The sequence below is a fragment of the Diplotaxodon limnothrissa genome, linkage group LG9 (assembly GCF_057381915.1).
Source record: "Diplotaxodon limnothrissa isolate DT_005_m linkage group LG9, D_limnothrissa_male_GT1.1, whole genome shotgun sequence".
Lineage (NCBI taxonomy): Eukaryota > Metazoa > Chordata > Actinopteri > Cichliformes > Cichlidae > Diplotaxodon > Diplotaxodon limnothrissa.
The window spans coordinates 2,776,092-2,792,696 of NC_140604.1; the positions used below are offsets into that span (position 1 = coordinate 2,776,092).

The window sequence follows — 16,605 nt, forward strand, 5'->3', positions numbered from 1 at the left end:
TGTTTAACTTTCCAGATTGGAGTTGTAAAGGAATTAAATATATTTGAAGGAACAGACTTTATTCCATTTGACAGACTAGTTATTTATTTTTATTGCATTCACAAACTCCAATCAGCCTTTTATGGCTGAGGAGTAATAAAAAACTTTCTTAAATCAGTTATTTCAATCAGTTTACAGTACACATGAGCTTTGGGTATGAGTCTCACCAGGAAAGTGGCAATGGCAGTGCCAATGATAAAGCCAGCGATGACATCTGACCAGTGGTTGCGGTATTCAGCCACACGGTTCAAACCAGTGAGGAAGGCCAGACACATTAGCCCGAGAGACAACACTGGCTTAGCCAGACGAGTGCCTTTTGCCTGCACGGTATACGTCACATACATCTGCAGGGAAAGAGACATACAAGGACAGAGAGAAGCAAGCATTAAATCATCAGAAATGTCTTGTAACATCACTGGCTTCACTCCATTCTATATTATCCCAAAATGCAGCTAAACATGGAACAAAAAGTACGGAAGTTTGTATTTGGTTGATCATTTCTTTCTTGTAAGAACTTTTTTTTCACAGTAAAGCATACTTGTGGGAAAGCCTGTATATTTCCTCTTAGTGGGTGGTTGAGTATGTGTGCTGCACCCATGAAAAACTTGCCAAATCTGCCAATGCCAAACAGCTTATTCTGTTACTGACTCTTGTTTGATGTTGTTTATTGGATTAGCTGATTGAAGTCTGAAGAAACAAGTCATACTGGCAATTTAACAATCTATCCATTTAACAAACAAAAGCCTGAGTAGTATGTGGAAGAAACACTCACGTGGCATCCTATTCTTCAATCAGGATTTATGGCAAGTTGGCTAGGAGAAACTCAAAACGAGTCAATAGCAGTATCAGGTGTTTGGCATTGCCACAGAAGATTTGGCAAGTTTTTCATGGGCACAAACAACATAATTTATTTAAAACCTACAAATGCATTTTTTCTGACAGATGTAGCACCATTAAGGGGAAATAAACAGGCTTTCCATGAGATTTATTTACAACAAAGAAACTACAGAACAAAAAAGTTTATATTTCTGTCAGTATTTGAAAACAAACTTAATAAAAAGCATACTAAATCAGATTCTTTACTTTTAAAGTTGTCTGTAGGTAAATATTTGCTCAAAATGAAGAATGGATGGATGGAAGTTGAAAGTGAATCACGAGCTGTTTGCATCCATCCTGTTATTTACTGCCATCCTGGATCTTCTTTGAAAGCTAGGTCGACAACCAGCCAAGGCAGCTTTTGTGTGATTGTTCAGTACACTTTTATGCTTATGTTAGTGCTGTCAGCGTTAATCTCGTTAAAATTAGGTTCACGCCATAATCGCATTAACGCGGCAAATCTCCATTAGCCAATTACCGCAGATCACCCTGTGCGAGGGGCTGCACGGCGCTAACGAGCTAACCACGCTAATGCGTTGATGCCATGCAGCCCCACATAGCCCCCCAAACATAAAATGCTATGTACAGATATGTAAATGGTAAATGGCCTGTATTTGTATAGCGCTTTACTAGTCCCTAAGGACCCCAAAGCGCTTTACACAACCAGTCATCCACCCATTCACACACACATTCACACACTGGTGATGGCAGCCACCCTGGGGCGCATTGACAGAGGCGAGGCTGCCGGACACTGGCGCCACCAGGCCCTCTGTACTCTCTACCACTTCATTAGTACAGGGTTGGACCCCCTCAGACTTGCCTTGCTTCATAGTGTAACTCAGGGGTCAGCAACCCTGGGCACACGTGCCACAGCTGGCACACGAAGGGTTAACTGATGGCAGTGATGGCAAGACCATAGCTGGGCATTTGCCTGGTGGGCCGATGGTGATTTTTCGTTTTTATGGGCCGATGATTTTTTTTTTTTTTTTTTTTACTAACAGTATAAACAATGAAAGGTGATGGATTGGCCAGACGTTGGCAGATGTGTAAAAATAAGTCAGTTGTTTGGTGGTGGCTATGGCGGAGCTTCCACAGAGGCCAGCAGGTGGATGAGGGAAGGGGAGGCAGGAGGGGGAGGCAGGAGGAGGAGACACCCGAGGTCCGAGTGTCAGGTGAACTGAACTTCAGGTAAGAAGTTATGACCTGCAGTCTATCTGGGTCAGATATAAACCAAGTTTAGGTGGAGTTTATTTTCGTTGTGCTGACTTTTTACAGTCAGTTACAATAACTCGTACTCCGTACTAGCTAGCATGACGGAGTTTCTATACAGCTGGGTGGTGCTATGATGTTACTGATAGTGAACTTTATTTTATTCATAAGGTTACCCAGATAGCAAGGAGACATTGAACTGATGTTTATTTTTAGTTATTCGTTATTTGAAGGTTGACGTATGTATGATATTACTAAAGCTGACTTAAACAGAAGGAGAAAAGCATAAATTTCACATAAATTTCAAAGCATAAATACCAACGCTGAACAAAGAAAACATTTTCATGTCATACCCTACCTGGAACTTATCTAGAATATCATGTTTTTCCTCTTTTTATTGACATTGTGCTTTTTTTTTTCCATTTTCTCAATTCAGATCAGTGTCTTCAAATTATTGTCAGTTTTTAACCATTTTTGTGTGATGTTGTAAATTTTACTATAACTTAAGGCAAAATAAGCAAAAAACACAATGCAGTTCAATACTAATGTTTTGTTTTGTTTTCTTTCAGACCTTTCAAACCTTTTATTTTGGAGGTTGCTCATCATCAGAGTCAGTTACAGACTCTGATGATGAGCAACCTCCAAAATAAAGGTTTCCCCAGGCACCATGTGTGAAAGTACCACGTAATAATGTAATGTTTAGTGTGTGTGTGTGTGTGTATATATGTGTGTGTGAGAACAGGAACCTTTGTAGACGAGTTGTATGTAATCTTTAATTTTATGTTTTTTTTCTAAACAGCCTCCACCACTCTGCAGTCTGCCCCCCAACCCACTACTAGTAAACATCCTGATGCCTTGGCCAGCTACCGGCTCCTTTCGCCAACCTACACAGCTATGCAACCTCCCCAGCAAATACAGGGAGTGCAGAATTATCAGGCAAGTTGTATTTTTGAGGAATAATTTTATTATTGAACAACAACCATGTTCTCAATGAACCCAAAAAACTCATTAATATCAAAGCTGAATGTTCTTGGAAGTAGTCTTTAGTTTGTTTTTAGTTTTAGCTATTTTAGGGGGATATCTGTGTGCAGGTGACTATTACTGTGCATAATTATTAGGCAACTTAACAAAAAACAAATATATACCCATTTCAATTATTTATTTTTACCAGTGAAACCAATATAACATCTCCACATTCACAAATATACATTTCTGACATTCAAAAACAAAACTAAAACAAATCAGCGACCAATATAGCCACCTTTCTTTGCAAGGACACTCAAAAGCCTGCCATCCATGGATTCTGTCAGTGTTTTGATCTGTTCACCATCAACATTGCGTGCAGCAGCAACCACAGCCTCCCAGACACTGTTCAGAGAGGTGTACTGTTTTCCCTCCTTGTAAATCTCACATTTGATGATGGACCACAGGTTCTCAATGGGGTTCAGATCAGGTGAACAAGGAGGCCATGTCATTAGTTTTTCTTCTTTTATACCCTTTCTTGCCAGCCACGCTGTGGAGTACTTGGACGCGTGTGATGGAGCATTGTCCTGCATGAAAATCATGTTTTTCTTGAAGGATGCAGACTTCTTCCTGTACCACTGCTTGAAGAAGGTGTCTTCCAGAAACTGGCAGTAGGACTGGGAGTTGAGCTTGACTCCATCCTCAACCCGAAAAGGCCCCACAAGCTCATCTTTGATGATACCAGCCCAAACCAGTACTCCACCTCCACCTTGCTGGCGTCTGAGTTGGACTGGAGCTCTCTGCCCTTTACCAATCCAGCCACGGGCCCATCCATCTGGCCCATCAAGACTCACTCTCATGTCATCAGTCCATAAAACCAGTCTTGAGATATTTCTTGGCCCAGTCTTGACGTTTCAGCTTGTGTGTCTTGTTCAGTGGTGGTCGTCTTTCAGCCTTTCTTACCTTGGCCATGTCTCTGAGTATTGCACACCTTGTGCTTTTGGGCACTCCAGTGATGTTGCAGCTCTGAAATATGGCCAAACTGGTGGCAAGTGGCATCTTGGCAGCTGCACGCTTGACTTTTCTCAGTTCATGGGCAGTTATTTTGCGCCTTGGTTTTTCCACACGCTTCTTGCGACCCTGTTGACTATTTTGAATGAAACGCTTGATTGTTCGATGATCACGCTTCAGAAGCTTTGCAATTTTGAGACTGCTGCATCCCTCTGCAAGATATCTCACTATTTTTGACTTTTCTGAGCCTGTCAAGTCCTTCTTTTGACCCATTTTGCCAAAGGAAAGGACGTTGCCTAATAATTATGCACACCTGATATATGGTGTTGATGTCATTAGACCACACCCCTTCTCATTACAGAGATGCACATCACCTAATATGCTTAATTGGTAGTAGGCTTTCGAGCCTATACAGCTTGGAGTAAGACAACATGCATGAAGAGGATGATGTGGACAAAACACTCATTTGCCTAATAATTCTGCACTCCCTGTAGTCTGCGTTCAGTGCCTTCTCTAACGACGGTATGCTTTGAAACAATGAGCTGCATCACAATTTCATTGTAATCTTAACTTCAAAACACTAATTTATGCTATTAAATATCATATTTAGCTTTTTTAGATTCCAGAGAGTCTGAGGCAAATTCTAAAATATTCTACTTTGAGATTTTATATAGGATTTCATTTGTATGTTAAAAGGCTAAATTGTAAACAGTTTTAACAGATTGAACTACTTAAACCTGAATGCAAAATGTGAAGCCATCACTTATGGATATAGTTGTTTTTCTCATCACAATGCTTATCCAGTTTATCACAAGCCAGTATTCTTTGTGTTATTGTTCTTTTGAACAGATTCAGCCTTCCAAAAACGTATAATCATGATAACAGAGCTGATCAGAGAAGTCGGGACCCTCCGTGAAGAGTTCAGAGCCTTTGGTTAATCCTGCAGCACTGAACCTGTTGATGCTGGGGTATTGCCTCTGGATTAGCCTTTTAACATAGATGAGATGAACTGCAATGACCGGAGGTGAATAAAGCAATGGTAAGTTCTTAAAGGTTCTGGGAAATTTGTAACCCAGAACTTTAGAGATTATCAAATTCGGTTAAACTGCATAAAAATGGCCTTCTCCTGTATGTTCTGCTTGAATATACAACAGCAGGCTATCGTTGGAAGATCCAATAAATAGGAATAGAAATGCATTTCACTGCAAATAGTTTGGTTTATTCATTTGATCTCTAGAAAATTAGGCTTTGAGCCTTTCAGCTAATGGCTCTTTGAGAATCAAAGTGAGGCAGCAGTCTGCTGATTTCTGCCTTGTGACTTTCATATTAATCAGCCTAGTAGTTTAGATGCTTTCTCCCTGCTGAAGACAATTGACAAGAGGTTATTCATATTTAAGATCTAACTTGGCCTATTGTTCTTCTTCTTTTTGTTTGTTTGTGTCCTAGATGACCTGACTCAGCAGGTTGGGGGGGGTGGGGGGGGTGGTGCAGAATGCCTGATATCCAGCTCGATCCCAGAGTAAGCTTAAAAAAAAAGTGTCCTGTAACCAATACATGTAACAAAGAAGCTTTTTTAAATATAATAAATTACTTTGTTATTGATACAGAGATGTCTGTCATTTTTTTTATTATTACATAATGCCAGATGCTTCATATTATATGGATATTATTATGGACATCAGCATATAATGGTTTCCTATTTGTGGATCATACACATGTCTTTTTTGCAGGTTTAAGTATTGATTGTAATTTGCAGCCGTTTAGTATTGATACAAATACCTGTTAAGTACTGATTTTTAATCATGACGTTATTGTTGTTGCAATAGTAACCAAGGGTGCAGTGATTCAATATCAGAATCTGACACTGTTTCAACATTAACAGTGTTTGAAAATTTGGCGTCGAATCAATGTCAGCGTTCAACATTGATTCAATATTGGGTAGTTGATTGATTGGGTAGTTCGTAGAGTTGCCAACCGTCCCGTAAAAAGCGGAATCGTCCCGCGTTCAGAGAAAATATTACGCATTTCGTATTGAGCTGAAAAGGAACATAGTTTGTCTCGGACTTCAGCTACAATGGAAAAAGACACAAAGCTGGAGTTATTCTGTCGTTACGCTGTCAGCTGCTTCTCCTCTCATTCTCTCTCCCTCCCTCTCCAGTTTCTTCTTCAATCATGAAACTGATCAGTGATCAGCTGATCGTCTCTCTTGTTTGTTTATCGCCCACTTTGCGCCAGAAAGAGGAAAACAGTGCAGGTCGCGCTAAACAACAGCAGCACGTTTAAGCTTGATCAGCTGTTGTTAGAATTTATTTAATATTAATTTCTAGTATCAGCTGATGTTTGCTGGAGCCACAGCTGTAAAGCTGCTGGTCATGATGTTGGTTTGGTTATCTGGTGAGAGGGAAACATGAAGATGAAACCAGGAGATGTCCTTACTGGATCATCAGAGCTGAACAGGTGATGGAGAAACAGGTTTACCTTTTAGGTGACATGAATGAGTTGAAGGGAAGTTATGAACTGTTTCTGAGAGACAAATAACACCAGGATCCTTTTCTAAGTAGCTGACAGCTGGTAACTGTGCAGGGGCGGGTCTAGCAAAGTTTAGCCAGGGGGCCAGGTAGGGCATTAACAGGGAGAGGGGGGGCACAAAGACATACTTTCTTATTCTCATTTAAAATGTCTAGGTTTTAATAAATAATTATCTGAATCTTACAACCAAAGTTTTTATCTGATGTAATATATATAGAAATCATACATATACCAACAAGACTGTACATCACTGTCACCACAGCGTTTGTTTTCATTCAAAGGCTTTATGGCTTTAATACCTGGGGGGCCGGTCTCTAGTCAAAATGCCCGGGCCGATGTTTTGTCCCAGTCCAGCCCTGGGCACGACACGCAGTGAATTAATCTGAGTGTCATGTTTCGGCTGTGTACAGGCAGGAGAAGGACCCAAACACAAAACTTACCACGCAGGAATAAAACTCAAAAAGCTGCTTTATTGCAGAATGGCACAAAAATATAACAAAACTAAACTGGGGCATGGATAAACTGACACACAGGGAAACGCAGCCATGAGGGAGACTACGACACTGACAAAGAGAAACACAGGGCTTAAATACACAGAGGGATAACGAGGGAATGAGACACAGAAGGAGAGCACAGCTGGGAGAAATCAGGCTGGACGAGACAAGGGAAGCAAAACTAGAGACACTGACATGTGACATGGACCTTCAAAGTAAAGCAGGAAACACACAGACTGAACTCTAAACATGCAAACTTAACAGCAACTGAGAAGACAGAACATAGGGACCAGAAACATGGTACAAAAGGTCACAGTAGACACAACATTGAACACAGGGAAGCCATATTACAAAGCCAAAGAACTAAACCTATGATAACCATAACTGAAATCTAGGGAAACAAGAAACAGTACAACAAAGGACTCAAAACATAATCCATAATATAAAAACACGAGATCTCTTCAAAATAAAACAGGAAACATGAGAGGCAGACATGACAACATAAGACAACAGACATGAAACACACGAAGGGCAAGGGAGACTTCACAGGGGTTGAAAACACAAGGGGGAGCTAATAAGCAAATGAACATAGGAAACCTAATAAGCTTAAACATACTATAAACATCAAAAGAACTAAAACTCAAAACACTGGGTCATAAGACCCAGGATCGTGACACTGAGAAGGTGCATTAAAAAATAAATGGCCAGGCCAGCGGTGCACATCGCAAATTAGCTCGCATACACATTAATTATACTGCTTCTTAATGATGGTATGTTAGCTAACAACCCCGACTACCAGATTCAGCTTGCAATTGGCTAAAAATAACTTAGCCTACCAGTGAGAGGGACGTTGCTAGCTGGCAGTTTTTTCAAGCAATGTTGAAATTTCCACATTCCAACACTTCAAATGCTTCAGGAGCTGTTCGCTCAGCGCAGCACCGTGGAAATACACGGATACATCCGTAGACTCGAGACAGAATTCACAATGTGTTTTCAGGACTTTCAGGTGTATGGACCAATGTCTTCTTTTTGCCTCAGACAGTCAGAAATATTATAATTCAGATCATGCATCAGTACATTTCCATATTTTTATATCTATAAAAACGAAAGCTGACACTTGTGAGACTTTATCAAAAGTGTGAGCATCACAGCAGATGCCTTTGTGTCAAAGTAACTGAGGATAAAACACAGAAAAACATGAAGCCGATTTTCCTGGCCTGGGATTTATAAAAATTTTCTGCAGTAGATCAAAAACAAAAGAAAACCATTAATCAACATATGAACATAACCTGATGCTGCTGAAGTGAAGCAGCGCTAAGTTACAGAAGTTTGATTAGAGACACAGCTGAGCGTTTTGCAATTTTGCATAATTTTAAAAAGTTTAAATTTGTTTAGAAGCCTATTGAACAGCAGAAATTACGTTTTCTTTTCGGAAGTAAGTAAAAGGAAAAAAAACAGCGGCCGACAGCCTGTAAACAACAGTAGACTTGTGCGTAACAAGCAAGCGAATAATGCAGAAAACAGATTTTTAGACAGGAAACTGTTCTTGAAGTACACAGAAGGAGAGAGAGAGAGCTGTGCATGAAGTGTGATTTTATTGTGGTGGAAGCAAAACAGTAAAAGTCAGAGTGAGTCCATGACGATGTTTATGTGAAGCTTAGTTTGGATCTTCTTTTGCTGCTGATTCAGTCAATATTGTTTGGAGAGAGATAAAACTAACAGCTTTAGAAGCAGCAAAAAAAGGGCGTAAACACAAAGCGCGGACCCGCCGACGCATCAGAATCAGTGAGCTATTGGCTTTCAGCCCCGACCGTGTCCGTGCCGTCGTTGAGAAAGTCACATCTCACTGATTCTGATCCGTCGGCGGGTCCGCGCTTTGTGTTTACATCTTTGTGCAGAATCCGTGTTCCTGCTCTCATTTACTGTTTTAGCTGTTTGCTGGTTGTTGAAATTTTGTGAGGTTTAACCTGAGATTCTGGTGTTTCAGGCAAAATAAATGTATATTAAAAAATCTATTCAAGATTGTAATGAACGGATATCACGTTATCCAAGCTAGAATAGATTTTAATCGATAAATCGATAATCAAAACCCAGCCCTATGTATATCAAGTTAAGAAATAAATAATCCAAACTCTTCTTGAAATGGTGGAATGCAGAAAGGTGAAGGTGGAAGAAAAAGGAAACATGTTTGCATGGTACGAAATGAAATGGGTTCATTTGATCTAGTTCAACAGCAGAATCATTAAGACTTTAGTTGGAGAATTGCGTAAGCAGTGCACGTGTCACTGTCCTGGGTCTTGGACCCGGGATTTAGACTTGTTTTTTTCTTTGTTTGTTTTGGGGCTTTTGGGGACTTTGATCTCATGTTTATTTGATGTTCTCTTTTGTTATTAGTTGTTGTTGTTTTTTTTTTTAAATGTTCACTTTTTTGTTCTTAATGATCTTTGTGTTAAATGGTAAATGGCCTGTATTTGTATAGCGCTTTGTGTTCATACCTAAATACTAAGAGCTCATCAGAGAGTCCTCATTAGGATAGGGATTCGTGTTATTGAGATTATTATTATGAGACAGAGTATTATGAAAGTAATGTTACAACTAGTGTAACATTACTTTCTCCCGGGAGTACTTAAGTAACGTAACGCATTACTTTTAAGAAAAGTGTTTTGTGTAATATGTGTAATAATTACTTTTTTTGAGTAATGACTTCAAAACTTATGAGAACCCAGTGAGAATAAAAAAGTGAAATAGATAATGGAATTGGAATCGCTGAATTCTTATCATGTGGATGTGGATTATTATTAAATATTAGGTCTCTCTCCTCCAAGTCTCTGTTAGTACATGACTTAATAATTGATCAACAAATTGATTTACTCTGCCTTACAGAAACCTGGTTGCAGCAGGATGATTATGTTAGTTTAAATGAATCAACACCCCCGAGTCATTCTAACTACCAGAAATCTCGAAGCACAGGCCGAGGGGGCGGTATGGCAGCAATTTCTCACACCAGCCTATAAATCAACCAAAGACCCAGACAGACTTTTAATTCATTTGAAAGCCTGATGCTTAGCCTTGTCCACTCCTCTCAAAATGTAAAAAAAACCCACCCACCACTTTAATCACACTCTAGATCTTGTTTTATCATATGCCATAGAAACTGAACATTTAACAGTGTTTCCTGAAAACCCTCTCCTGTCTGATCATTTCCTGATAACATTTACATTTACAATAATTGATTACACAGCAGTGGAGAGTAGACTTTATCACAGTAGATGTCTTTCTGAAAGCGCTGTAACTAAGTTTAAGAATATAATCCACCCACTGTTATCATCTTCAATGCCCTGTACCAACATAGAGCAGAGCAGCTATCTGAACGCTACCCCAACAGAGGTCGATTATCCTGTTAATAATTTCACCTCCTCACTACGTACGACTCTGGATACTGTAGCTCCTGTGAAAACTAAGGTCTCTAATCAGAAGTATTTGACTCCGTGGTATAATTCTCAAACACGTACCCTAAAGCAGATGACTCGTAATCTGGAGAGGAAATGGCGTGTCACAAATTTAGAGGATCATCATTTAGCCTGGAGAAATAGTTTGCTGCTTTATAAGAAAGCCCTCCGCAAAGCCAGAACATCTTACTATTCATCACTGATTGAAGAAAATAAGAACAACCCCAGGTTTCTCTTCAGCACTGTAGCCAGGCTGACAAAAAGTCAGAGCTCTTTTGAGCCAACCATCCCTTTAACGTTAACTAGTAATGAATTCATGAACTTCTTCACAAATAAAATTTTTATCATTAGAGAAAAAATTACAAGTAATCATCCCACAGATGTAATATTATCTACAGCTACTCTTAGTACCATTGATGTTAAGTTAGACTCTTTTTCTCCAATTGATCTTTCTGAGTTAACTTCAATAATTACTTCCTCCAAGCCATCAACGTGTCTTTTAGACCCCATTCCTACAAAACTGCTCAAAGAAGTCCTGCCATTAATTAATTCTTCGATCTTAAATATGATCAACCTATCTCTAATGATCAGCTATGTACCACAGGCCTTCAAGCTGGCTGTAGTTAAACCTTTACTCAAAAAGCATCTCTAGACCCAGCAGTCTTAGCTAATTATAGGCCAATCTCCAACCTTCCTTTCATATCAAAAATCCTTGAAAGAGTAGTTGTCAAACAGCTAACAGATCATCTGCAGAGGTTTATTTGAAGAGTTTCAGTCAGGTTTCAGAGCTCATCACAGCACAGAAACAGCTTTAGTGAAGGTTACAAATGATCTTCTTATGGCCTCTGACAGTGGACTCATCTCTGTGCTTGTCCTGCTAGACCTCAGTGCAGCGTTCGATACTGTCGACCATAATATCCTATTAGAGCGATTAGAACATGCTGTAGGTATTACAGGTACTGTGCTGCAGTGGTTTGTATCATATCTATCTAATAGACTCCAGTTTGTTCATGTAAATGGAGAGTCCTCTTCACACACTGAGGTTAATTATGGAGTTCCACAGGGTTCAGTGCTAGGACCAATTCTGTTTACATTATACATGCTTCCCTTAGGCAGTATCATTAGAAGACATAGCATACATTTTCACTGCTATGCAGATGACACCCAGCTCTATCTGTCCATGAAGCCAGATAACACACACCAATGAGTTAAACTGCAGGAATGTCTTAAAGACATAAAGACCTGGATGGCTGCTAACTTCATGCTTATTAATTCAGATAAAACTGAGGTTATTGTACTCGGCCCTGAAAAGCTTAGAAATATGGTATCTAACCAGATCCTTACTCTGGATGGCATTACCTTGGCCTCCAGTAACGCTGTGAGGAACCTTGGAGTCATTTTTGACCAGGACATGTCCTTCAATGCACATATCAAACAAATATGTAAGACTGCTTTCTTCCATTTGCGCAACATCTCTAAAATTAGAAATATCCTGTCTCAGAGTGACGCTGAAAAAGTAGTTCATGCATTTATTACTTCCAGGCTGCACTACTGTAATTCATTATTATCAGGATGTCCAAAAAACTCACTGAAAAGCCTTCAGCTAATCCAAAATGCTGCAGCAAGAGTCCTGACAGGGACTAGAAAGAGAGAGCATATTTCTCCTGTTTTGGCTTCCCTTCATTGGCTTCCTGTTAAATCCAGAATTGAATTCAAAATCCTGCTCCTCACATACAAGGTCTTAAATAATCAGGCCCCATCTTATCTCAATGACCTTGTAGTACCATATCACCCTATTAGAGCACTTCGCTCTCGCTCTGCACGCCTACTTGTTGTTCCTAGAGTATTTAAAAGTAGAATGGGAGGCAGAGCCTTCAGTTTTCAGGCCCCTCTTCTGTCGAACCAGCTTCCAGTTTGGATTCAGGAGACAGACACTATCTCTACTTTCAAGATTAGGCTTCAAATTTTCCTGTTTGCTAAAGCATATAGTTAGGGCTGGACCAGGTGACCCTGGATCCTCCCTTAGCTATGCTGCAATAGACATAGGCTGCCGGGGGATTCCCATGATGCATTGAGTTTTTCCTTTCCAGTCACCTTTCTCACTCACTATGTATTAACAGACCTCTCTGCATTGAATCATATCTGTTATTAACCTCTGTCTCTCTTCCACAGCATGTCTTTTATCCTGTCTTCCTTCTCTCACCCCAACCGGTTGCAGCAGATGGCCGCCCCTTCCTGAGCCTGGTTCTGCCGGAGGTTTCTTCCTGTTAAAAGGGAGTTTTTCCTTCCCACTGTTGCCAAAGTGCTTGCTCATAGGGGGTCATATGATTGTTGGGTTTTTTTCTCTGTATCTATGAAGCGCCTTGAGGCGACTTATGTTGTGATTTGGCGCTATATAAATAAAATTGAATTGAATTGGGGGATTCCCATGATGCATTGAGTGTTTCTTATTCACTCACTATGTATTAACAGACCTCTCTGCATTGAATCATACCTGTTATTAATCTCTGTCTCTCTTCCACAACATATCTTTTATCCTGTCTTCCTTCTCTCACCCCAACCAATCACAGCAGATGGCCCCGCCCCTCCCTGAGCCTGGTTCTGCCGGAGGTTTCTTCCTGTTAAAAGCGAGTTTTTCCTTCCCACTGTCGCCAAAGTGCTGCTCATGGGGGGTCATATGATTGTTGGGTTTTCTCTGTATGTATTATTATAGGGTCTACCTTACAATATAATGTGCCTTTGGGTGACTGTTTTTGTGATTTGGTGCTGTTTAAATAAATTGAATTAATTCCCATTGGTAATTTTGAGTCTTAATCTACATACGTACTGGAAGTGATAGACAGTGATGTAGTGATGAAAGACCATAGAAAGAGAATGATGTTCCACGACTTCCGAAGACTGTGTGGAAAAAAACATGGGTGACGGGAAGTGGGTGGGGTACTGTCAATGAAAGTGAGGACTATAGGTGATTTACATATGACCTGGTGATAAATACATAGACCGTTACCTAAGCAACCTGAGCCTGAAAGTGACAAACTATAACCTTCACCACAATGGTGAAATGCATACAGAGTTTTAGTGTTTAGTTTCAATCCCTGTTTATTTTAAATTAATTTTCTGGTTAGGGGTTATTTTCACATTTATTTCTATATTTATTTTGCTTGTGTAGTGGTGTTATCATGGAGATAACTGAGGGCAAGGCTGGACAGAGGGTTGCTGGGAATGAGGCTGAAGCTTGTGGCTATGATTGACATGGTAGAGATTGTGGGCGACACTGAGTTTTGCTTTCTCTCATAATGCTGTTGAGCTAGTTCAGCTTTTGAACCTTAACACAGTTTGTGTGTGGTTGTGGTGTTTTTTTAGTTAGTTCGTTTTTTTTATCGAGTTTGAGGGTATTGAGGTCTTGTCTCTGTGTTACTAAGTTACTGTAGTGGCTTCCCAATTCCTGCTGCATCCTTCAAAGGATCTGAAGACTGCAAAGGCCCAAACTAAGGGGCTGTTAAATGGGATTGTCCAGCCTTCAATTCAATGCTCCAGTTGCCTAGCAACTGCTAAACTATCAGCTAGAGACATTTTTAACAGCATCATTTTACAGAGATGAGGTGAAAAATCTTCTATCTTCTAATTCGCTTTACTTTTACTGGGGTAAACTGCTATGTTTCATGGGTATGTGATGTATCTACTGCTACGAGACCATGACCCTATAAAAACAAGATTGTTAGGCTGTGTACCTTTAGCTGAAAGACAGTTTGTGTTCTGCTCTCCGCGTGAGAGGATGAAAATGTTTGAGAGGTGTTGTAAACCACAGTGCCACCTTCTGGTGTTAAGAATGTGCAATCAGTTGTAGTCAGTGGTATGGAAGACAACATTGTGTGACTAGCTTGTTCCTCTGTGAATTAGTATTTTACATTGTTGCCTTGTAAACAATCTGTCTGAGAGTATTCTTTGGTATACCTAGTATTTTAAATGTTATTAAACTAACATTTTTAGTTTGTTAAAATTTAATTGAAGCCTAAATAACTGATATTTGGGGTACAATGACTGTATTTTTTTGTCATTCAAGTCAAAGTATTTTGGCTTTAGATCAATTGGAGACTGTTAATGTTAATACGGATCTTTGCAACAATTAGTTATGAGAAGCGTCAAGAAAGTCAAGAAAAGTTACGCCTTGTTTTTATTGGACAAGTGTGAAGTGTCCGACTTTGAAGATGGAAACTGGCTGCAAGAACAGAGCAGTTAGCCAGTGTGGTTCATGCTTATTTCACATTAAGAATATAAACATGATGGCAAGGCCTACACTGAAGATAATATATGAAATATATTTCATAAAAAATTACAAGTGGTGAAATGTCATTCACTGATGCATCACAGCCTACTCCCACAGAAGTCAGTCATCTTAATAATTTTACCTCCTCACTATGTACGACTCTGGATACTTTAGTTCCTGTGAAAAATGAGGCCTCAAATCAGAAGTACTTGACTCCCTGGTATAACTGTCAAAATGCCCACTGAGATAACTCATCGGCTCGAGAGGAAATGGCGTGTCACAAATTTAGAGGATCATCATTTAGCCTGGAGAAATAGTTTGCTGCTTTATAAGAAAGCCCTCCGCAAAGCCAGAACATCTTACTATTCATCACTGATTGAAGAAAATAAGAACAACCCCAGGTTTCTCTTCAGCACTGTAGCCAGGCTGACAAACAGTCAGAGCTCTGTTGAGCCAACCATCCCTTTAACGTTAACTAGTAATGACTTCATGAACTTCTTCACAAATAAAATTTTAATCATTAGAGAAAAAATTACCAGTAATCATCCCACAGATGTAATATTATCTACAGCTACTCTTAGTACCATTGATGTTAAGTTAGACTCTTTTTCTCCAATTGATCTTTCTGAGTTAACTTCAATAATTACTTCCTCCAAACCATCAACGTGTCTTTTAGACCCCATTCCTACAAAACTGCTCAAAGAAGTCCTGCCATTAATTAATGCTTCAGTCATGATCATGATTGAAGCTGTAGTTGGACTACAAAATCCACTTCTTACTTCACCACATGTTGTGTCTCCATTGTCTGTGAAAAATATCGCTGGAATTTGAAAGAAGAAGGAACACTTAGGGCCTTATTTGCTAAAGTCGACAGCAGCACAAAACCTGCTTTAGATGTAAAAAAAAATGCTGGATTTATTAAAGAGGCACAGTATTAGTTTGGCGACTGACAGTTGTGAACATATGTGACATATGTATTTGTAAGTTTCACTATCATTTAAATGAGTCACACACATGTAAATGACAAAGTCTGTAAGACACAATTTACTGCAAATCGCATGAAATCCAAGTTTTATGCCTCTTGTGTTTTTGATAGTTGAAAATAAACTGTCCTATTAGCAAGAAGGGAAGATGTTATTGGAACAAGTGCATAATCACACTTTGCGTGGATGGCTCAAAAACCAAAACTTTGGCACTCTGAGTGTTTCGAGGTGAGTCCACTTACTGTTCCTCAGTAATGCTGCTTTCATGAAACAAAGCAGAAAAGTCATTTTCTCAGCACACAGCCAGTGTATTCCCTCTGCTGCATGTGTAACAAATACAACTGTTACTGTGTCAGGTCCAAGCCTGAATGTTGCGCACAGCACAGTAACATAGTAACTGAGATGGCTTGTAATCTGACAATAATGTAAAAACATTATTCAGCTGTTCCACACACATTTCTTGTTTACAGGGTGCAAGAGCTTGTAAAGAAACGCTACCTGATGAATCTTGCTCTGTGCCCGATGTCCTAATAACCCTTTACTCAGTCGTTTCTATCAGAAGTTGTTACTTATATTAAAAGCATATTGATTTTCCTTCAGCCTCATCTCATTTATCTGAGTTGCCTCGCTGTTTGCAGAGAGAAAGACGTGCGTAACCTGAGCTCACTCTGGATTACTTTGGTTAGCAGCGTTCTCCATCATGCTCAGGATTTTGAGCCACGTAAATCACATCCTGCAATTGTGACATCACAGTAATTTGCCTATCATATTAAATCTTTCCCATG

At 39.7% G+C, this 16,605-nt stretch overlaps 1 protein-coding gene across 3 annotated transcripts in view; it reads right to left on the reverse strand.

Moving 5' to 3' along the window:
• plppr5b (phospholipid phosphatase related 5b) overlaps positions 1–16,605 on the reverse strand; it is a 126,200-nt gene that overhangs the window by 25,778 nt on the left and 83,817 nt on the right. For all 3 annotated transcript variants that reach the window (XM_085362580.1, XM_085362579.1, XM_085362578.1), the window contains one exon: positions 207–383. In XM_085362580.1, coding sequence (XP_085218706.1) covers positions 207–383 — 177 coding nt within the window. The remainder of the gene's footprint in view (positions 1–206; positions 384–16,605) is intronic.